This window comes from Sebastes fasciatus, chromosome 10 (genome assembly GCF_043250625.1).
Source record: "Sebastes fasciatus isolate fSebFas1 chromosome 10, fSebFas1.pri, whole genome shotgun sequence".
NCBI classification, from domain to species: domain Eukaryota; kingdom Metazoa; phylum Chordata; class Actinopteri; order Perciformes; family Sebastidae; genus Sebastes; species Sebastes fasciatus.
In genome coordinates this window covers 15,654,802-15,677,902 of record NC_133804.1, presented here as the reverse complement: position 1 = coordinate 15,677,902, position 23,101 = coordinate 15,654,802, and the positions used below count along the sequence as shown (strand labels likewise).

The following is a 23,101-nucleotide window of genomic DNA, read 5'->3' as shown; positions in this document are numbered from 1 at the left end:
TCTGGAGGTCAGAGGTCAAGGGACACCTGTGAAAATGGCCATACCAGCTTTTCCTCGCCAAACGTTTGCCTAACTTTGAAACTAACTTTTGTGATTTAGCCTCCTTGCAATTATTTTTATCCATTGTATCCACCACCAAAGCAGCAATGTGTGTGACACCATCTGCTGAATGAGTGTGTATTTCTGATTGTGATCACCTCTGGATCCGACAGGCACGGTGGCGCTGGAGGAGGACGCTCAGATCCTGAGAGTGATTGAGGCGTACTGCACCGGAGCCAGCGTGCACCAGACCACCACGGGCGTGCGTTTATGTAAGGACAATGTTTTTCTTTAATGCCTTCTTCGATTGTACGTCTTCATAAACTGATACAGCCATGAATCAAGCTTTCTCATTCATTTGTGTTTTATTGCAGCGGTGCGGAAAGAGTGCGTCCCTCAGGTGCTTCTGCCCGAGGAAGAGAAAATCATTGTGGAGGAGATGAAGAGCAATGGGCAGACAGTTACTGAGGAAAAGTAAGCATATTATTACTCTGGATAGATAGGCTTTTTTGTATTTGTGCTAACAAACATGGCTTTGTCATTATTTACTCTGTAATTGGAATTGGAAATATGATATTGATCCTATTTAGGCTGTTGAGGCATGAATCTTTGCACAGAATGGCCTTGCTTGGTTGAAAGCTGGTATAACCTTGATATCTAAATTGTGAGTAGATGTTTGAAAGGGAAAATATTGATGTTGTCTCACAATACTTACTTTTCTGTATTTCTTTCAGGAGCCTGGTTGATGCTGTGTATGCTTTAAAGGACGAGGTTCATGAACTGAAAAAGGTAAGTGTGAATGTAGCTTCACTAACATACTGAATGTGCTGAGTGTTGTATATCTTAACTTTTTATTATGACATTATTTTCTATCATGTTTTTCAACAGCATATACAAATGAATGTCGCAAAACAGTAAATTCATAATAAAGGGAATTTTTAACTATAAATAAAAGCACATTAAAGGCAGGGGCAGTGATCTTGAGAAACCAGCAAGTACATTAGATTTTTAAAAAATGTTGCCATCTCGTTTCCAATGAAAGTAGCTAGCAGCAGTAGCTCCAAAAGTCGCTTAATCTAGAGAAAAAGTCTCCAAGACGGCAACACTGACAGCCCGTAGCTTCAGGCCTCCCTCCAAAGCCACTCCCCAAAATGATCATTATAAACTTAAACAACGAACATGGCTATTGTTAGAAAATAAATCAACTATACATTAAAGTTCCACCAATAAAACACTTGTTATTGCATCATTTACTACTTTGCAACATAGATGTCGATACAGATTCAGTATTTCTGTCATAAGCTTTAATCAGCCAATATCTTTTAAATCATTTCTCAAAATCTTTTTTTTTTTGTTATTAAAGGTGCTAAATTCAACATTCAGAGCACTAATATAGCATCAAACGACTATTTGCTTTGTAAAGAAATAATGGAATAATGTCTACCTGAGCAGAGATAGAAGTCGCTCTCCCTCTGTGCATGATGCTCTGCACTCCTGTCATTGCTGGTTGACACTGTTCGCGTTGTAACCATTAGCGGCAAGCCCTTGAGCAATAGAAATGCTCCCAACCCCGTATTTTACACCTTCAATGCAAGCACATAATTTTATTTCCAACATGTCATATAATTTTTAATTAACTTTAACTTTTTAATGTTACTGCCGTCTATTTTTTAATATTATTTTTGGGTATTTTATTCCCTTTTTACCTTGTATTGTTATTGTAATTATGAAATTATGAATTGTTTTTTATCCCAGTTTCAACCATGTAGTACACTTTGTAACTTTGTTTTGAATGGTGCGGTATAAATAAAGTTTATTATTAATAATATCAGCTTAATGATGCATTGGTAAATACTGTCATTGCTCATATGTTGTACAGGAGAATAAGTGGATGAAGCAGTTTCTGGAGGACGAGCAGAAGTCTCGCAAAGAGCTGGAGAGAGTGGTTCGAAAACTGGCCAAGCAGAAGAACGATTGTGCTTGGGACGACGGCGGCCACTGAACACATCCACACACTCATCCTCATGCTAGTCTGGCTGTGTGTGTGTGTGTACATTTATGTAAGCGTGCTTGTGGAGGGCTAGTTGTGTGTGTGTGTGTATCTGTCTATGTTGCGTCTCCATATTTCAATCACACATCGCAGAGTTGAACTCCCTCGCTGACGACGACGACGACGACGACGACGACGACGACGACGACGACGCTTGGAGTTTCTTTACTTCAAGTGCTGGAGCTCGAGTTGACATTTTTTTTGATGAAATCTAATCTTGTCTTCCTGATCCAGCCTCACTAGACGAGACCAGAAATATGCTTCTCAGCTAAATCAAGACTGGTTAAAGAGTGGGATGTTTCCGACATACTGCCTCTGCACTGTGAACACTCCCCAAGCAAATGGGACAATTTAGGACAAAAAAAAGTTCTCTGTTTGCTTCTTTTGCTTCAGTCGGAAATAGAGGAGTACGAAGCCATCACGTCCAATAGGTGTTCTCTTCTTGCATGCACTTCTGTTACAAAGGGGACTTCTTCTCTTCACATCATGACTTTTTCTGTCATTGTCATATTTTATGTGTCACAAGGACGCCCAGCGGGGAAATGGATTCATTGAGCTTCATGTGCGACTGGCATTTTTGTACAATTCTGGACATTCACATTACAAGTTTCCTCGCCGTTTTGTCGGCGTTTAAGCAATTCAAACAGGTTAGCTCATCATGCCGCATTCAGTTGTTTCCAAATGACTGTATATTTAAAAAACTGCATGAATGTACAGTGTTTCTACAGTATGACTTCTGCATCAGAAATGTGATAATCACAATATTCAGATATATAGTCCAAAGCTATCAGGGATGCAGCTGCATTATAGAATAGAAAAGGCTTAACTGTGTATCATTTATATACAACAGTACGCAAATAATGACAGAGATGTCACCCTTACTCTTCTTACTAAAATATATTCAAGTATGATTTTAACATATTAATTACATAGCCTTGCTTTATTTTGAATTTTTAAAAGAATATTCATTATTTATTGTTCACCCGAGCATTTAATTGTGGTGTTAGCCTTATAGATATAGTTTTGCTGCCTTTACTTGTGTCTGGAATTTTATTAAACTACACTGATGTGTAAAGGCAGAAAAAATATCCTCGTTTTGGTCAAGGGAAAATAGAAATTTTTTCATCACAAAAAAAGGAAAAAATTACATTAATAATGAGTCTGACTTTAAGAATTCAAAGGTTTTTGTTTGCAGCCTCTGTGGCCTCCTAACAGGGTCCTGCAGAGCTGATGGAAACAGGAAATTAACAGAGGTTTATCTGTGGGAGTAGAGTAGAGCTCAACTGTTTAAGTGCCTCCAGAAAGGGGTCGATAAACTTAAAAGAGAGTTTAAGACCGGACTGGGACTAAATGCATGATTTATTTCGAAAGTGTCACAGTTGGTGTGTTGTATTATTTCAATAAGAATGGCTCAAGCTTAATGGGTATATATATGTGGGTCTGAAAAACATGCAGGGCTTTGCGCTATTTAAGATGCAGCCTCTTCACAAAGACCCACCGCGGTACATTTCCTCATGAGGTTGAGCGTGTGCACTGTCAACACTGTTATCTACTCTTGCTGCGCTTCAGAGCAGCAGCGGAAGCTATTTGAAATGCAATAAGTGACTGCTTTACTGACCGATCTCTGGGTAAGTCCCAGCATGGTAGGCCAGATTTGGAGAAATTGCAATAATAATGAATGAATTAACCCAATTTATTAACCAAAAAAAAAGGGCCAGACCGTGTGGTTAATCCACCACACAGTTCGGCTATTCATTATTTTCCATTTGCCTTTATTTAATCAAGTCTCTTGGTGTTGACGAGTGTTTAAAGATCACTGTCCAGGTCCCAATTTTCATCAGAAATGATCCAAAATGTAATAATAATGTACAATCGTTGTTGGGAAGTGCTGTTTTTTGAGTGCACCTCCTTCCAGGGAGGTCAGAGCACTGTGTAGGGTACAAGACAGCACCGGCACATCTGCAGCAGAGTCTTGCTCAAGGGCACTTCAGCGTGTAAAAAGGCTGATCTTTAACTGTTATCCCTCTGACTAGACTCTGCTTCCTGTACAGATGTGTGCCTGGTCCCTGTAACATTATTGCTGTTCCTGTACCCTAAATAATTTCTATTAGGTAACACACATTACATACTGTAGTTTTCAACTCTCAATAGCCTCAGCGAGCACTTACTGGTGGGAGGAGGCTGACCTCCGGTTTCATCTTGTTTATCTCCAGACCACTGTGTGTGTATTGTTTTTGAAAGGTTGTTCTATGCAATTATTGTTGTTGCAAGTATTGTAATGCTTTTTTGTTTTTCTAGACACTCTGTACTTTGTGTTGGTATGGTCATTCTTTTATTAAAAATTTAATATAAAAGGTGGAGTTTTTGACATTAATTTCACCATTGCGAGAAATGGAAAACTCCAAAGGTTTCAAACACACAGCACGAACTGCAGGTTTTCCTCGTTCATACTGGAAAATCCACCGAGACGGGCTCTCCCATGCAGCGTTCGGCACATGTGCGGTTCAGGAATTTGTGGGTTATTCAGATTTCGGAGGCAAGAAACAACCCTTTACAGGATGGAAGCGGTGACTAGAATAGATGACATCCTGTGAAAGTGCGACGCCTTTGTATCCGTACACACCTCCATAGAGATTCACACTTTCCATACTGTTCAGCAGTGACATGCGAGACGCTCTGCCAGGTTTTGTAATGTCTGAGGTGCTAACTCTAAACTTGCACTGCACTGCACTTTGTTTTTGGTGGGTTGGGTGGGGTAGAACTGTTTTACATTACTCACCAAGTACTTTCAAAACCTTATATTAGTCAGCAAGTTACTAGTAAATCATACCTGTAGGCAGGGTCTGAAATTAACCTTTTTCCTCACCTGCTACTGTGGCGGCTCATTGAACATTTCTAACGGCCACTCATTTTTTTTTTTATGCAACTTCTGAAACCTAGGTAGAACGCTTTAAAATTGTAAACACTGAGTCAGTCAGTGGTACCAGACTGTAGAATTTTGAAATATATCATGTAAACTTAATCCATGACTATTTAATTTAGGCTTTAGAATTGCTTTTAAAAAATAATATTTCTTAATATAAGGAAAACCTGTCTGCCATGGTGGCAGGTGACCTGCCACAGCCAACATTTACCCTGTATGGCAAGTGGCAGGTGTTAATTTCATATCCTGCCTGTAGTGCATCCAGTGATTAAATCAAATCTAGGTCAAAGTCTAAAACTGTACATGTGTATTTTAACAGGACAATTACAGTTCATATTTTAGTCCATTTGCAGCTTTTGAATAATTTTTTTCCTGTCTTTTAGGAGCCATTGGTATAGTTTTAATTGTATGCAGTGTAAAAATCTAATTGTGTAATGTTATCATAATAAATGTTACCTCTTTAATCATTTCTGTCAAAGTTTAATTCTCATTGTGAGGTAGTGCCTATATTTGAAATCAATCTGCATTTAAGCTCCTGTATCACCACATGACAAAGAACATAAATGAAACCTGTGGGTTTACTGTGATGGTTACACAACTCAAACAAATTTAAAGAGTTTGATAAATGATTCATATACCATATGGAAATGAATGGGAACCAATGGTTGCGTGTAAAGAAGGAAAAATTAATCTCAAAAAGTGGAACGTCTGCAGCTTGCTTGGAAAAACTGTCAAACATGTATATGATTTGGAGTTAATTGAGATGTGAACTTTCTTGTACCAGCGAAATCAACATGCAGTTTGATGCATATGTTTCTATACATACATCAAAATGACCGTCAGTACTGAGTGTAGTTACCACCTCTCGAGTGGTAACCTACATCTTTAGTGGTATTGTTTCTTGTGGCTTTGCTTCATGAGAAAATGCATCTTTGCTATGTGGTTTCTCGCGTCCTAGAAATTGAACACCACTGAGCTAGAATGCAGTAGGTTTTGCGTTTTACAACGAATGCAGTAAAAGTCTGATTTCTGAGTAGCCCGTGGAGGAACGTTTTTGGGTATGTCAGAAGAGTATTAATCTTTGCTGTGTTAAAGAGGACCTATTATGTTTACTTGTATTTTGGGTTTCTACTAGAACATGTTTACATGCTTTAATGTTCTAAAAATGCTTTATTTTTCTAATACCGGTTGTGCTGCAGCACCTCTTTTCACCCTCTGTCTGAAACGCTCTGTTTGAGCTCCTGCCTCCCCTGAAAAGCCCAGTCTGCTCTGATTGGTCAGCTGACCCACTCTGTTGTGATTGGTCAACTGAACTAAACTCTTCGGACTCCGCTCTAGCTCTGCTCTAACTACCTTTGTTTGAGTGCCTCAAACAAGCCCCTCAGTAGGTATTATGCAAATGTGTTACTTGGTGACATCACCACATTACAGAAGAAAAGGTGGGACTTCAATCAAGGCGTTTCAGGCAGTTCAGGAGCAGTGTTTCTGTGGGGGATAATAACTTTGACCTGGACCTTGGGCTTTGTAACTTTGCAGACCTTTTAAATGCACAAAAAACTATATAACACACTAACGGAAAGGGGAAATGCACAAACGCATAATAGGTCCCCTTTAATACTTGTGATAAATCTGGGTAACACCTTAAGAAGTGAGGAAAAGAGAAGAAACCTTTTAGATTAAATATCAAAGTTTCATTTCACAGCCATACAAACTCATTTACATCAATAAATACAGAACAACCATTCACAATACTGCCACAAAAATAACAACAGTTATATCTGATTTAATAAATTATGTTTTAGGAATGTGGTCTTTGTCTCCACAAAAAAAGATCCATTAGTTTGATTATTGATCCAGTCTATTTAACAGCGTTCTCAGTAGATTTAAATCCAAGTAGTTCCCACTGTTCAGCTTATAGCTCCATGCATGTGCTCACACAGGAGTCCTACAGTTTGTACATCCCAAAGGTTGTGGCTCCTTCCTCGTAGTTCACCAGTGACAGGTTTGGTACCCAGACACTGAGCTGGTTTCCCTTCTCCAGTGTTATCACCTCTCCCTGTGTGGCCGTGCACAGGCGAGGGATCGATTCAGACCCGCTGCCGCTGTCCAGGTTGCAGTAGGCCTGCATCACAATCTTCTCCTCTCGATCTGTCTCGTTCTTCCTCAGCTTCACCCTGCTGACCAGCGGGATCTTAGAGAGGCCCTTGGAGAAGGTCACCCTGGAATAGACGTAGTACTCGCCAGGCTGCAGGATGGTCAGCCAGCTTTTGTGGTAATAGTTGATGCTCCTACGGACGGAGTGGGGGATGTCCCACTGGAGATAATTCACTGCAGAGACAGAGGAAGAAGTTTAGGCAACATTATTGAGAATATTTTTACTCTTAAATAGATTAAATAAATACATTTTGGCTACTTATTGTTACATTTTAAAAATCCCATATATCATAATTTCTTACATTCAGATTCTTTATCTGATGGTTTTATGACTACCATGTGTGCCAAGGCTTTGTAGGAAGTTTCCTGCTTCTCTGATGAGAGAAAGGCAGCTGGAAAAGAGAACAAACATCTGGTCAGAGACACTGAGATTGCATTTTTTTTATGCAACTGAATTTGTAAAATTACTTTCAGGAAGAAATTAATTCAATGAACCTACTTTTTCCTTCATCTGATGAATGCTGAAATGAAAGCTGAGGGAATGAAAAAAGTAGAAGATTAGGAACAGGCAGTACAAAATGTTGAATTTAGATTTTTTTATGATACTTATAATAAATGTATAATATCCATAATTAAATATCAGTCATATCTTTGTTCACAAACTTGCAACAAGACCCTGAGGTGTGAATTTTACACCTCATTTGTTTGTTCCAGAGCATTTCCTGTTCTTCAAACACCGTTTCATACCTTCTTACTGTTATATTCTACACTGAGAAAAATGTGTGAACCATCAGGAGATTTAATAAAAAAACATATATATTTCAATATTCTAATGTAAGTAAACTCAAGTGCAATGTGGTAATCATTTGTTTCACGTTTTATAATGAAACTGAATTAATTTGGCAATAAAATTGATTTTTTTTTTATAGAATTAAAACGTATTTTTTTAGATTAACAGTAGTTGATAATAATAAAAATAAAAAGAATATATTGTTATTATTATCATTTATATATTTAATACATTTTGTTCTCTATCATTTATATAGCAGGTGCAAAGTAAAATATTTTAACTTGTAGTGTCGTGGAAGATTACTGTATAATTACTGTAATAATACATGCAGCAGTTCCACCAACTATACAACTAAACTGTACTTATCTAAAAGAAAAAAATAAGATGATTTATTTTTTACCATTTTGTCATTGTGGTACAGATAGATGAATCCTCCGACCGACAGAAACAATTGCAGCAACACCACACCGACCAAAAATCGGATGAGAGATCTGCTGTGGCCTCGCTGTGATGGAGCCGGGATGAGGACCGGGTGGGACCTGCTGAGGCGCGGAGGCACCGGCGGTGGAGCATGGCTGGTCTGGTAGGTGTTGATCATGGTGGTGGAGAAGAGAGGTGAGACCTAGAGAGGCACGGGTCCGTGACATCCCATGCGCTTCTGAACCACTGCTCACTTAAGCAACTTGGTTTTTCTCTCGCTTTACTTCCTGGAAGCTCTGCAGACGCAGATCTGTGACCTCTGAGTTCAGGTGTGTGTGTGTGTGTGTGTGTGTGTGTGTGTGTGTGTGTGTGTTGTCAGACATACTTCTGTGCATTTTTTTCCTATACCTTTCTGTCAGATATGTTTCCCTAGTTGCCACACAATGCCATGAGGCTGTGTGTTACTCAGCATTTCTGTGTCAGCGTGGCAATACTTCTATTTTTGGCCATTGGAATTTGCAAGAAGTTTAGTATGTAATGTAGAATGACAAATAGTACCATATTAGTATTTAAAGTAGGCGAGAATACACAGAGCACACCCACAGGTCTATGTATGTCTTCAATGGTATTTTCACACAGTTTTGATGCTGTGGGTATTTCTGAGTCCACAGCAGCGGCAAATAGATTTATAGAGAAGCAGGAAATAACACATTTAGAGCTCATTTTCCGAAGTAAAACATCAATGTTAACACCTCAGTGACCACTAAACAAAAGCAAACTGTACGACCACATGGTGAGCAAAATCTTCACAATGTTGGTTTGATTATTGCAGTTATTTACTTCACAAGGAATTCGGCCTTTTAACAAGTAAGCAATGACCAGATTAGTATTAGCCTGCTGAATTCAATCCAGTTCAACTTGAAAAGGTTTATTCAGATGCATATCGAGATCGTTGATCTTTGACGACAACCGCAGTATACGTGAACTCTGCTTGGTTGTGGTGGGACATTTGTCTGGAATGAGACCAACAAATGTTTTTCATTGTTCCCACAGAGTCTGGTTAGGCTACTGTGAAACGTTTTTAATGTGGCGTATTCACACTGTGAATAAGAATAAGTTATTGTTAGTCAGCAGGTCAGTGCAGCTTTTGATTTTGAGAACCCAAGACAACTGATCGTTTGACCCAGTGTTTTTATATATTACTGTTGGGTTAATTACCCAAAGTACAATATTGTATTGTTGTGAACTGTCTTTATTCACTCTATTTGTTACTGATTGTTAACATCCTTTGCAGTTTTGAATGTTGAGTGACATAATTTTACACGGTTGACAATAACACCATACACAGGATAATAACGCATATTAACACAATCAATCTTTCAGAGGTTGTAGTGGGCTTAGTTTTGAGTGACGATACTTGGATCGTATGAAACTTGACAAACTAAGGCGTCCATTGATACCAACCGTTATACTAGCTTGTCCTATAATAATAACGCTCCAAACTTACACAAAATTTTCGAGGAAATTCAAGGATGTCAAGGAAAACCTGTCATGGCCATTTTCAAAGGGGTCCCTTGACCTCTGACCTCAAGATATGTAAATGAAAATGAGTTCTATGGGTAACCACGAGTCTCCCCTTTACAGACATGCCCACTTTATGATAATCACATGCAGTTTTGGGGCAAGTCCCAGTCAAGTCAGCACACTGACACACTGACAGTCGTTGTTGCCTGTTGGGCTGCAGTTTGACATGCTTTGATTTGAGCATATTTTTTAAGCTTAATACAGTACCTGAGAGGGTTTCTGGACAACATTTGTCATTGTTTTGTGTTGTTAATTGATTTACAATAATAAATATATACATTCATTTGCATAAAGCAGGTATATTTGCCCTCTCCCATGTTGATAAGAGTATTAAATACTTGACAAATCTCCCTTTAAGGTACATTTTGAACAAATGTGTGATTCATTTACAATTAATCACGATTAACTATGGACAATCATGTGTCACATTGCGATTTAAGTATTATATATATATATTAAATTGGATAAATAACCCAAATGTAATTTAAAAAGACAACACTAACACTTGACCAAAACAACCCTTTGATATTGGTTAAAGTTAATCCAATATTGCATCGTTGCTATGGCGACCCAAACTGAGTAATATTTTTAGTTTGGTCTTTATACAGCATTGTTTTGCGCTTTAAAACTCCTAAATATGTACAGTATACTGTAGTATGTTTACTGTGTACACTACAAAGTGTTATTGGAAAGAGTATACAATAGAATACATTCATGCATTTGCATAAAAGCTTAATTTCTCTGAACAGACATTTTTCCTTAAAGAAAAAAAAGAAAATCGATGCTGCCAAAAAGACGGACTCACATGGAGTCCAGCAAAGCAACGCAAATTATTATTATGTTTTTATTTATGCAGCATATCATACTGCTCATGTAAAGTTTCATGTGTAGACAGTTTTTTGCAACGGCTCATAGCTTCCCCTAGTGGTTAAAAATATTTAAAAGTATTTATATGCACATACAGAATATAAATATACTTGATAGATAACAAATCCCAGAATTCCCTTAATCAGTTTATGGTCTTAACTTTTACCTGTGGTGTCAGACGATATGTGATCATTTTATTAATGGTATAAAGTTATGTTCTTGTAGTTGTTGTATCAGTAGTTGTCGATATTGAATTCAATACTCATATCTGCTGTGGTTGCTGTTTATTGTGGAGACAAAAAAAAAAGGATGATACTTGAAAATCAAGTTTCTGGTCTAACTGATAAGTGGGGGGTGGATATAACTTTTTATATAACTGATGAAAGACATTCATTAATACTTATATGCATCTAGATGTCTCTCAGAGAACTGCTTCAACTTGGTCAAACCTGCAGCAAATGCATTCATGTGTTTCCAGAGCATTCATTCAACACATGTACATTGGCACTTGGAAGGTCAGCACGTGACCAAATCAAATATGCATTAAAGCACAGGCTCAACTACACGGCACTGAGCTTACATTCAAATGTTAAAGAGTTGACATTCATCTGCACATGTAAAATCAATAACAGGGTGTTGAGAAATCTGTGTCTTTTAGTTGCACTTTTGGACAATAATGATTCTGAAAAACAAACAAACATTTGTTTTAACTTTTCACAGTCTGTCAGATGAAAAAGATGAAAAGCTCTTATGGCGTGTAGTGGACAACGAGAGTGTGGCGGTCGTTGTGCCGGCTGCAGATCTGACGCTGTGAAGAGCTGAGGGAGGCTTGTCTGCGGACGGGGAAGAAACCGGAGAACCGCGTCCCCGGAGTCGGGTGCTCCTCTCCTTGAACAGACTTGGGTTCCTCGCTGCACTTCACGAAGGCCACAAAGCATCTGTAAAACTGTGTAAAAGCACAACAGACTAGGGTCATTACCAGTAAGCATGAATCATTTGGTTTGAAAATGAAAGATTTTTAGACACAAAGGTTACATTTAACCATTGTTTCGACAGCACTGAAAAACAGATTTTCCAAATGTCATTAGACCTGCAAATCACCTAATCGAAGCTTAACTCAAAACAAATCAGTAGGAACACACAACATCTGGCCATTATATACAGCTGTAGGGAAAAGAGAGCTCTTGTGGCCATCTAGTGTGCTGCATACAGCACCTGAGAAGTGGTGGTGAAGAGACACTGAGTGATAATAACTGACACTGAGCTGCATCCTCAGTGTCACAGAGGCCTAGGTGCCTTCATCCATCTTACATGACACTCTTCAATGTGGTAACAAATGCATTAGAAAGACAGTGATTCTGGGTCATCATTCTTCATCCTGCCCTCACCTGGTTGTTGAAGAACATATAGATGACCGGGTTGATGACGGTGCTGAACTTGGCCAGGACGGAGGGCACAACGCTGGCCGTGGGAGTCACCAGTTCCGACCTGCCGAAGGTGGCCATCAGCGCCATGATGCCGTAGGGCATCCAGCACAGCATGTAGCAGGACACCATGGACAACACCATCACCAAGATGTGCTGCTCTCTGCGCTGAGCTGCCAGCAGATTGATCTTACCCACCTGGAGGCATGAAAGAGGAGGAGATGTTAAACCTGTATTGACAATCATTTTTACCCAATGTTGATTTAAATACTATCGTTAAAGAAAAGGCATGTTGTGTCATTTAAGGCGTGTGGAGCCAGAAGGGCTATAGGGAAAGGTAGATAAGGTGTTTTTTCATGCCTCTTCTACAGGCATTTCTGTTTTCATCTTGTTGAACATTTCTTTATTTGGCGCCATCCAGTGGTAGTATTAAAAAAAGACAGGGTCACACAGCAATGCATGCCGATAAACTCCTCCTGGATCATAGGAACACTGAGAAAGACAGCACCGAGATTCATCAATGAGGTTGTTTAATTTTTCTACAAACAAAACCCATCACAACTATGTGAAAGAGGCTATAATCACACACAAAAAGCAAAACACATTCAACTCATCATCACGCTTTGTCAGACCCCACAGCATCACTCTTTTCGGTCGCAGTAAACACGTGCTTAATGTTGTGAAGTACACAAAAACACTTGCTTAAGTTTAGGTAATAAAACCACTCAGTTAGTTTTAGGAAAAAAATTTAATTACTACGTTTGTACAGTGAAAATGACACTGAACGTTGTGAACACGGGACATGAACGAGTAGCTTATTGTAACCTGACACACTGGACACGCCCCATGTGTCTCTTTTCGCTCTCAAAGCTACATCACTACACTCTTGGCGCACTTTCCCTGAGCGTTAAATGTTGACGCGGATGGGTTGGGTGCGTCTCATACCAATGCTAAAGGGTGCCTTGTGCGTCAGTATTTAACGCCAACTGCTGTGACGAGGCGCCGGTATTTGATGCCCTGGGAATGAGAACGGGCTGCGCTCACTTGATGAGATGTGGTTAAAAGCTCTAAGAAAGCTGTTAAGTGAACCATGGGATTGGATTATTTTGTAACTCAACAAATTGTGGATTTAAAGGGGTACGCCAGCAATTTAGTGTTGCTCTTCCATAATGAGACACATTTTAAAATGAATGGTCAAAATCGAAAACAACAGAGGCCGAGATATCTTGTATGGTTCAAGCTCCCAAAACACTGGATCCTACATTTCCCATAATTCAATAGTTTCTTTCATTAGACTTTCCCTGTCTGGCATCACACACTTAGTTTGTAACACTGGCTTTCTGTTATAAATGTGACTCGACAAGACAAAAAAAAACTATCCCTGATGATGTCAACAGCATTATTATTTCACAGTTTGGAAAACTCCCTCCAACGCCACAGAAGACAACTCATGAAAACTCATGACAACTGAACTGACCTTAAAGGACCAGTGTGTAACAATTAGGGGATCTATTGGCAGGAATGGAATACAATATGAATAAGTATGTTTTCTTTAGTGTATAATCACCTAAAAATAAGAATGGTGTTTTCGTTACTTTAGAATTAGCCGTTTCAATCAACCCAACACTGGCTCTAGATAGGGCCATTTGGGGTTTACGTCAGCCACCGTAGTTCTCCTACAAACTTGGCACATGGGAGAAGCTTCAGTTGGTTGCAATCTGCAACCAACTGAAGTGTGATCCTACACACTGCACCTTTAATGTGTTAAATCAGTGGCGCACCCCTTTAATACCTATGAGGGCTCCATCTCAGACAGAACAAATTTAACTTTTTCCATTTTGTGCCTTTTAATCAATTGTTCCCCCACTTATTTCAGAGACAAACTATGGTGGACACTTGCAGCACAGCTCGTTAATGACTGCTGGATCTAATTAATCAGTAGAACAGATGCAACGTGTATGACTCAGAAATGGTCATCGTAACCATAGAAACATTCATAAAAAATCATACTACATGATTGAAGTTTGGCCGACAGCAGTGTGGCCATACGGCGTGTTTCAATACATCTGTCCTACTGATTTCTCCTGATGTACTGAGGTGCTGTGGGCTAAAATTAGATCATATATTATAAGCCAAGCAGCTTATCGTCTGCGGTGATTGTCACCTCCTTAGTATTGATTTCATACCCCTGTAGTCACAGTCTTGTGTAATTACCACGGTGATGCTCATCGCGGTGCTTCATGAATAAACGAGTGTGTCGGGCAGATGAAGGAAATTACTGTCAAATTACCGCACATCTCTCGCACACTCAATTACACTTCACCTTGTGTGGTTATCAGGTCAAGACCTCTGCTGCTCCATTTACTCTATCCCCTGTCATGTTATACGTGTTCTGACAACGTTCCATTACCGGTGATTTCTGCATGGCTGCACTGTTGTTATGTTTGGAGAATTAGCCACATAATAAATCTGAGAACCATCACAGCTAGATCCCACTGGCAAGACTTAATACATAACTCTACCTCATCTGAACTCTAAAATATGGCAGATAATCCTAAAAAGAATTGTGCCCCAATAAATAAATGGAAATAAATGTTTTGTTCTTTTCAATTGAGCCTTTTGTTTTGGAATAAAAATTGTATATTTTTGTTAGGAAATGTGTCCATTGTCAATACAACAAGACACAACAACCTGTTCTCATTCCCAGGGCGTTAAATACAAACGCTTTGTCACGGCTGTTGGCGTTCAGTACCGCAACACACGGCACCCTTTAGGACAGATATGACAGGTGTCATGCCAAAAATGTATCGTCCGCCATATAGTCTACAGCTGCTGTTATCTGGATCAATCATGACGTGCAAATACACATAACTGTATGTCCGTGGTAATAACAAAGGTATGTCTTTATGAAACTTTAGCGTTTCTTGCAACCGAATAATCACAATTATAACAAACAGGGGTTTGCAGTTTTTATTATCTGGCATGTCATTTACGTGATATTGGCAATTATACTATTGTTTCCAATAATATGTGTTTGGAATGTGTAATATCCTTGTTAATGTTTGGTATTAGACTGTAATTTGAATGATTTACAGATGGGTTATAGAAATGATCTCTTGATGAGACCGACGCACGGGGTACCCCACTTGCGTTACTTTTGGACGAACCAGGGACGGTATGTCAATATGTGCTCGTTACATGCATAGTGTCCTTTCAAAATAAACTTCCGTTTTCACAGGAAGTTAGGTTCAGGCAACACAACCACTGAGGTAGGGTTAGGAAACGTTCGTGGTTGACGTTAATTTCACTGACTAGTGACTCACGGAACTGACGATAGTTACGACTCACGTGACTCACGGGACTGACGATAACGATGAGTCACGTGACTAACGTGACAAAATAAGTCAACGTTACTTTTAGTTTCACACGGGACACAAAGAGTGGTCTCCTGGTTGAAAGTCTTGTGTTTGTTTGACCCATCCACCACCTCTCCTACCCGCCCTGAGTGAACTCTCATGCTATTAATACTACGTCACTTGCTCTGACCGTCAAATAACTCCACGAGTGGGTTTACATTGGAGTTAGTTGAAAATCCGGTTCGTCACATACTGTTGCTAAAAGGTGCCTCCATGCGTCGGTTTCCAACGCCGAGGGGCACTTACCAAGCGGTGGTATTTGACGAGTTGGGAGTGAGAACGGGCTGGCTGGGCGGGCGAGACGGGAGGTGGATGGGTCCAACAAATATGAGGCTTTCATCCAGGAGATCGCTGTTCGTACCCCATGCATCATGTTACAATCAGCTGTTCGTTCGTGTCCCCTGTGTCATTTTCTCTGTACAACCGTAGTAGTTTTAAGCCCAACCATGTATTTCTTTCTTAAACCTAACTAAAGCAGTTTTGTTGCCTAATCCTAAAGTGACGCTCAGGGTAAATATAGTGGTTTGGATGACGAAAATAAAGTGACGCCAAGGGGCATGACAAAGGATGAGGGATGACAATGTGTTGGACACAATTATGGAACAGTAATTCACAAAAGTGTGTGTGCTTTATATAGACTGTATCATGAATTGATTCTAAATGCGATGTTGTCATGCAGAGAGAGACAAAAACTCATGCCTAATCCACACTGATGCTGTTGATATAAATGTCATGTCTCCTCCTGATGTGTCACTTCAAGCCACCTTTGAGGCTCCACAGACTGATTGCTCGGTGTCTAAGAAAAGCCTAAGGCGGGCGGCTGAGCCCACATTCACCGGTACAGTAATCAAGTCTGCAAGGCTCTCTGACTCCCTCGGGTGCATGGAGTTTAAAAAAAGAATGGAGGTGCTTATATAATAGCAGGTATCCAATAGTAACAGGTTACTTCCACAATCTAAAAATAACTTCTTGGTGATTCATTGATAGGAGTAGTAGCTGCAAAGTACACAGAGGGGCCAAAGACCAATTTGGAGCCCTTAATTGTCAATTATTTGTGTGAGTAGCAGGTTTGTGTAAGCGCCATCAAAGTGGCGATGAGTCACTGGAAGCTGAGGGGGGGCCAAGAACATATATGCATTCTGCTGAAAACATTGCCCTCATTCCTTCTCCTGCTGGATAAACTGATTGTAAGAGTCTGACACCCGTTGCTCCACCACTGAGCTACGATCGTTATGTTCTAAGAACGCATTGATAGTCCAAGAAAAGCCACAATGGAGCCTACTTTAACAGAGCTATTAAGGCTCCATAGCAGATGGACATGGTGAAAGGCGGCAATTTGAGCACATTATCCTGGGAAAATGTCAACTCTGTGCATGTAATGTGTGTTTTGCACTGAACCTTTATATATATTGTATTGCATACTGTCTGGGAATTGTTCTTGAAGACAATGTAAGTGATGGTACAAAATAGAGTGACATTATTTCAGTGATGCTGCAAAAGAAGAGAAACCACTGATGGCTTAAAAAAGGGAAAACATGAATTCTAATGGGTGATTTACTGTGAAAAAGTAGTCAAAGCATGACAGATATAATTGATAACTGTAGGTAAGTTTGCATATGAATGACACATGTATCTAAATTAAGATCTAAGTCACTTTAACTCTGAGCCGCCATCTGCTATTCAGCGACTTTCTCCTATGTGCTGTTTTATACAAGGGTGTTCCCATTCACGCACGAAGGAGAAATAATGTACGTATATAATTAAATAACAAAACAGAAGCGATGGCCCTTTACCTAAAATTTGCATTATATGTTTTTTTTATGTGATTTTGTATTACATGTGTTTTCATTACCCTGCTTTTATTTGTATTTGTATCCCCAATAAAGTGCTGCAGGGATGATGTATTTTTGTAGGCCAGCCAGGAAGTGAGCATCGCCCTGGTTACCTTAACTAAATACCAATGGGATTTTTTCATTGGGTTTGGGATTATTGCAGAAAAATAAAATTTGAGGCAAACAAACGTTTATGATACTAACACGTTTTGTTCCGTAAAATAATCTCCACAAATGAGCACCACTTTTATGATTCTTGAAATGTAAATGCAATCGCCAGAAGTAGAAACGCTACGCTATAAACAAACCCATTCAAAAAAAAACATTGACTTCCAGACGAGGGAACTGGAAGTGCAAAGATGCTAACTCATTTATGGGTTTTAGGACTCATTCCTGTAGCACTCAGTGGAAAAAACAATTAACACATTTATTTTGTAGTAGTTATCAAAAATCTTGAAATTTTGTCAGTGAATTTGTGATTCAACATGCCTTTACCTTGTTAAGAGTGTCACAGATTAGTCTGAACTCACTCACCCTCCTGATTGACACCAGGATCCGGCCATAAGAGTAGACCATGAGCAGAAGGGGCAGCAGCAGACAAAAGATGAAGAGACACAACACATATGAAACGCTGGTGGGTGAGCGGAGGTGCCACTGGACGGAGCACGTGGTGCCGGGTCCCTCGGGCCCATAGTTGCTCCAACCCAGCAGGGGCGGCAAGGTCCAGAGGAGAGAGTAGAGCCAGGAGCCTCCGACAAAGAGCCAGGCCTTCCTGAAGTCTGACATGTCGACCTGGGAGGAACGCTGCACGGCAGTGTAGCGCTCATAGGAGAGGACAGACAGGGACACCAGGGACACGATCCCTTAAAGATCAAGAGAGGAGGAGGCAGAAAAATAGATCACAAGATATCAGAATGCAATTATTACAGGGATTCATCCTCTCCTGAAAGGACTCCTCTCATTTTCCCCAGCAACTCTAAACTCACTGCCTCCCAATGAGTCCATGTTGAGGGTCTAACGCAACCTGCTGAAGAATCCTAATCCTAAACCTAATCCTCATTTCACAGTGAATAAGGATTCTTTTTTTCAAAACCAATTCTCACAAATGGTTTCGACTGTTATCAGGCCATTAAATAGGCCTAATCGGTTGCTATAAGCACCATAGATGTGGGTCAATAAGGGCCTACTACACCTACTACGTTGTATAAGTGAAAGTGAAACTTAGAAGCAACACATTCAAACACGTTTTAAAACTGAATGAAACGTTACGTTTTGAACACAAACAAATTGGCTTCTTTAGGTTTTGGCAACAAAAACAATTGGGTTTAGGGGAAAACATTGTGTTTTGGCTTAAAAAGAATATGTTTCAAAAGCGAAACTTACTTACTACGGTCCCGAGAGGTCGCTGTCGTGTTCTTTTATTCCTTTTATCGGTGATCTACCATGTGAATAGATGATAAAACCGACTAGTGGGTGTAGTAGGCCCCTATTGAAACTACATTTATGGTGCTTATAGCGACTGATAATGGCGACTTTTTAATGGCCTGATGACAGTCTAATCGGCTGAATGATTACTGGATGAGAACAGTTATGGATTTATTGAGCCCTTATTTTAATTGAAGGAACTAATTCAATTTAGAAATCATTACACTTTTAAATAAAAAAATGTGAAAGTAGACGCTTTTTGTCAAAAACTATAGGTTTTAGTAATGTGATTCCTAATGTAAACATGCATATGAGCTTTTTCGTTACATGGAGAATGATTTATTTAATCCAATGGCAGGATCATGACACTAGATCCTCATGACAAACTGTATGTGAGACATGTACACACAGACATTACTGACTGATAGGACCATACTGAAGACGCTCTGTGGTGGAATGTGGGTGGGAAACCGTTTCTTTTTTCTTTTATTGAGACAGAACACGTTCAAAGGCCGAGAGAACTTCAAAGAAACATCCTACACAATCACATGATGTTCTAGACAGCTGTCAAATCTTCTCCTTTTCAGACAGCGGGGCTCGGCTGACGGCGGTCGGTCCAGACTGAACTATCTCAGCCACCATTTGATGGATTGTTTTGTACAGACATTCCCACACACTGAATCCTGATGAGTTTAGTGACTTTTCCTGTTACGCCAGTATGAGGTTTGAATCTGTGGTTTTGAGAGAAATGTCTTAACAACTACTGGATGGTTTGCCATGACATTAACACATTCTTGTTCTTCTCAGGAGGATTTAGAGTGGGGTCGGTGGGGACAGGGGGACAGTTAGGACAGTAGTGACAGTTAGCCTTTTTATTAATTTAGAAAGCAACTATGCCATTCACCATGCTCATACTCATCCACACCCTCTTCACTTTCAACCTCAAAGTGGAGACCTTCTGACTATTCCTCATTTTATTCAGTTTTTTTATTATAAGTTTCGAAATATACAGCATGTAAGTTAATTTTTGGCTCTTTTATTATTTTTCTTCTACCATCCTGTTTTTAGTTATGCCACATACAAAAAACATATTGTTGTAAAGCTTATTTTCTGACCTATCAGTTGATGCTGGTGTTTGCTGTCTGAAGTTTTGTTGGTAGCTATAGCACAGGAGTCCAAAGTGTGTCTGCTCTCACAGTATTGTTTATAGTTCTTACTTTGTTACAATCAACAAAAAGCAGACACAAACCAGACAAAGGCTTTTCCTAATTGAATAAGACCCACTGGGAAGTCACTGAGTGAATGTTTACTCAAGTTGCTGCCAGTCAGAAACTTTTTTTTTTTTTTTTTTTTTACCAAATCCTGTATCTCAGTAATGTATGAAAATATAATAATTTTACAAATGTTTTCTTTTTCTCGAAGAAATGTGTGAACAAGTGACATTGTAAATATAAGGTGTTCAAATTTAGACTGCAATCTTTTTTAATTTAAATGTTTTTTTGTTGTTTATTTTTAGCTCAGAACAACCGAACCCACTGTCCCAACCGTCCCAGGCAGATTTTATACATATATATAAATATATATAAAAATAATAATAATAGAAAATGAAAAATAAAAGTATATACAGTGGAGGAAATAAGTATTTGATCCCTTGCTGATTTTGTAAGTTTGCCCACTGACAAAGAAAAGAACGGTTTATAATTTTAATGGTAGGTTTATTTATATCATATAAAAGTTATAAATTGATTTGCATTTGATTGTGTGAAATAAGTATTTTTTTTTTTTTACAGTTTTTTTCAAGATTTAAAAAAAAAATTTGGCAAATTTTTTATTTATTTTTTACAGTGTAGAATAAACAGACAAAAAAGTTCCCACTCACCAAAGAGTGAATTGGCGAACCCGTACCACTTGCATCCGTACTCTCCAATGAGCCACCTGCCGTGCACACTGGCAGCGAAACTGAACGGTGTGCCGAAGACGCACACCAGGATGTCGCTCAGGCTGATGTTCAACAGGATGACATTGATGGGCGTCCACAGGGAGCGAAACTTTGCAAAGATCAGGAGAGCCAGGAAGTTGTTGATGATTCCCGCTACTAGGATAAAACCCAGGCATACTGCCACCACCGTGTGTCCGGTCCGGCTCATCTGGGACGCCGGGGAGTCCCGCAGAGAGGAGTCGGTGCTGAGGATGGAGCTGGAGCTGGAGACAGAGATTGAGCTGTCTGTGGTGCTGAAGTTGCGTACGATGTGGACGACCATAGCAGAGAGAGGAGATGCAGAGGGCTGCAGAGAAAGTCCTGCACTACAGCCAGCAGCTCATATGAGGGTTATATGCCACAGTTATTAGAGTGTGAAGAGAGTTGCCCTCCATGTGCACTCTTTATACCTGCACCCTTTATAATGTATGTAAATACCAACCCACCCCCTTCTCTCTCACAGCACTAAACCCACTGTTTGTCTTTCCTTACTCAGAGTCTCTCCACACTGTTAAGAATTTCCCAGTAAAATAACAGTAAAGAACTGGCAGCAGGGTTGCCTTTATGTTACTGTAAAATTAACATTATTATACTGTCGCTGAAATTTACAGCTTTGTACTGTTAATGAAAAATACAGTTTTCTTTTTTATTAATTTCACAGTATTTTACAGTTAATTTACAGCTTAAAGATACATTATATAGCTGTTTTTCAACTTTCTTTTACATTATCTTACTGATTTGTTTTAATGCACTATTTAGGTTGTATTTTGTACATACATTTTAATAAACATTATTTTTTGCCTAGATGAATAGACTTAGCAGGTTACAGACATAGGAATAGTCACACTAAATATAATTAAAGGCACTTGTTAGGAAAAAGGCTATAATAGACTTGTTGACACTTTTCCCAAAATGTGTGTCTATAGCTGGCTACAAGCACAGAATGCAAACCATAACAACATGTGAGTGAAGAACAATAAAGCTAATTCACTGATTTTACAATCATGTACAATGTACAAGCCTCACATGTGCAGATCAGGTCCCAGAATTAAAAAAATACTGATTGAAACTGGTACTGATGATACTTTAGACAGTTGATCAGCAGTAAAGTGATGTTTCTAGCAATAACAGGTTAATACTGTTGAAATCCTGCTGTAAATTAACAGCAATTGTTTACAGTGCAGTTATTATAATGAGTCCTTTTGTGGAAACTGTGGAACAAACTTCCAGATGAGATCAAAGATGCACCAACAGTGGCCACTTTTAAATCTAGACTCAAGACCAAACTGTTCTCAGAAGCTTTTCTTAATTGATCAAATGCTGCACGTTACTGTCTTTTGATTGTTTTTATTATCCTTTTAATTTTTTTCTTTTAACTTATACTTTTATATTCTTTTATTCGTTTTTATCTTATGCACTTTGTGCTCTTTTATCTTGCTTTAATATACTGTATGTAAAGCACTTCGAATTTCCTTTGTGTATGAAATGTGCTATATAAATGAACTTGCCTTGCCGTGCCTTGCCTTCCCTTTTGATCACAATGGCCTGTGTAAATACAGTAAATCCCTCAAATTTATTGCTTTCCAGCAGCAGATGCAATGCCTTTCATGGCGTTGTTGCTGAGCTCAGTCTGAGACGCGCATCAATTCCACATAGTTACACCGACCTCCTTTGGCTTTTAGGATTTTTCCACTGCAGATATAGGCCAGATTAAGCGATTGTCCAAAATGAAGTTGTCATTTCCCAGAATAATTCAGGAGCGTTCCGCTCCAGAAATACAAACTTTGGTTGCATGACTTTGTTAAGCTGTGCGTTTTATATTCATTTCTGCTTTCTGTGCCAGACTGCTGCTGAACAAAGCAAGTCATCAACAAAGAAAGTTTCACACCTGTTCAGCATTTTATTTTATGCACAGCCTCTCTTAAAACTTCCACAATAACTTTACCATCCTAGTGTTTTTCTATGTTTTATCCTATTTAGATTGCATTAACCATTATCCAAATTGTCCTTACAGCCACTATACTTCCCATTGACTTCTGCTTTGTGTGAGCTGACATGAAACTCACTTGAGATAGGTGTTGAAAATCTAAGTCTAAGTTGCCAAAGTTCAGTTATTGTTGCATGTTAATGAAGTGAAGACATCTGCACTTCCAGCTGCATTGCTATGAAAGGCTACCGTCACTTATACAACAGCAAAAG

At 39.2% G+C, this 23,101-nt stretch overlaps 3 protein-coding genes across 4 annotated transcripts in view; 1 reads left to right on the top strand and 2 right to left on the bottom strand.

Moving 5' to 3' along the window:
• Nucleotides 1-2,193, top strand: part of arhgef6 (Rac/Cdc42 guanine nucleotide exchange factor (GEF) 6) — a 29,422-nt gene extending 27,229 nt beyond the window's left edge. For both annotated transcript variants that reach the window (XM_074648478.1, XM_074648476.1), the window contains 4 exons: nt 213-311; nt 414-513; nt 774-828; nt 1,919-2,193. In XM_074648478.1, the coding sequence (XP_074504579.1) occupies nt 213-311; nt 414-513; nt 774-828; nt 1,919-2,041 (377 nt within the window). In that variant the 3' untranslated portion in view covers nt 2,042-2,193. The remainder of the gene's footprint in view (nt 1-212; nt 312-413; nt 514-773; nt 829-1,918) is intronic.
• A 4,488-nt stretch (nt 2,194-6,681) lies between these two features.
• Nucleotides 6,682-8,833, bottom strand: cd40lg (CD40 ligand). Its single transcript, XM_074648475.1, has 4 exons — nt 8,357-8,833; nt 7,666-7,699; nt 7,469-7,558; nt 6,682-7,340 (listed from the first exon to the last, which is right to left on the bottom strand). The coding sequence occupies exons 1-4, from the start codon at nt 8,552-8,554 to the stop codon at nt 6,958-6,960; spliced, it is 705 nt and encodes a 234-aa protein (XP_074504576.1). The 5' UTR covers nt 8,555-8,833; the 3' UTR covers nt 6,682-6,957.
• Nucleotides 8,834-10,853: 2,020 nt separating this feature from the next.
• Nucleotides 10,854-21,702, bottom strand: tmtops3a (teleost multiple tissue opsin 3a). The gene is made up of 4 exons (XM_074647635.1): nt 20,804-21,702; nt 18,034-18,362; nt 12,216-12,449; nt 10,854-11,773 (listed from the first exon to the last, which is right to left on the bottom strand). The coding sequence occupies exons 1-4, from the start codon at nt 21,183-21,185 to the stop codon at nt 11,576-11,578; spliced, it is 1,143 nt and encodes a 380-aa protein (XP_074503736.1). The 5' UTR covers nt 21,186-21,702; the 3' UTR covers nt 10,854-11,575.
• Between the last annotated feature and the right edge of the window lie 1,399 nt (nt 21,703-23,101).

Bases quoted from the DNA above. Each gene is read 5' to 3' on its own strand.
- cd40lg (XM_074648475.1), bottom strand. From the start codon at position 8,554: ATGATCAACACCTACCAGACCAGCCATGCTCCACCGCCGGTGCCTCCG. The intron at 7,700-8,356 runs GTAAAAAATAAA...TCATTCCCTCAG, and splicing joins TGTACCACAATGACAAAATG to CTTTCATTTCAGCATTCATC. The intron at 7,559-7,665 runs GTAGGTTCATTG...TCTCTTTTCCAG, and splicing joins TTCATCAGATGAAGGAAAAA to CTGCCTTTCTCTCATCAGAG.
- tmtops3a (XM_074647635.1), bottom strand. From the start codon at position 21,185: ATGGTCGTCCACATCGTACGCAACTTCAGCACCACAGACAGCTCAATC. The intron at 18,363-20,803 runs GTGAGTGGGAAC...TTGATCTTTAAG, and splicing joins GTTCGCCAATTCACTCTTTG to GGATCGTGTCCCTGGTGTCC. The intron at 12,450-18,033 runs GTGAGTGAGTTC...TCATGCCTCCAG, and splicing joins TCCTGGTGTCAATCAGGAGG to GTGGGTAAGATCAATCTGCT.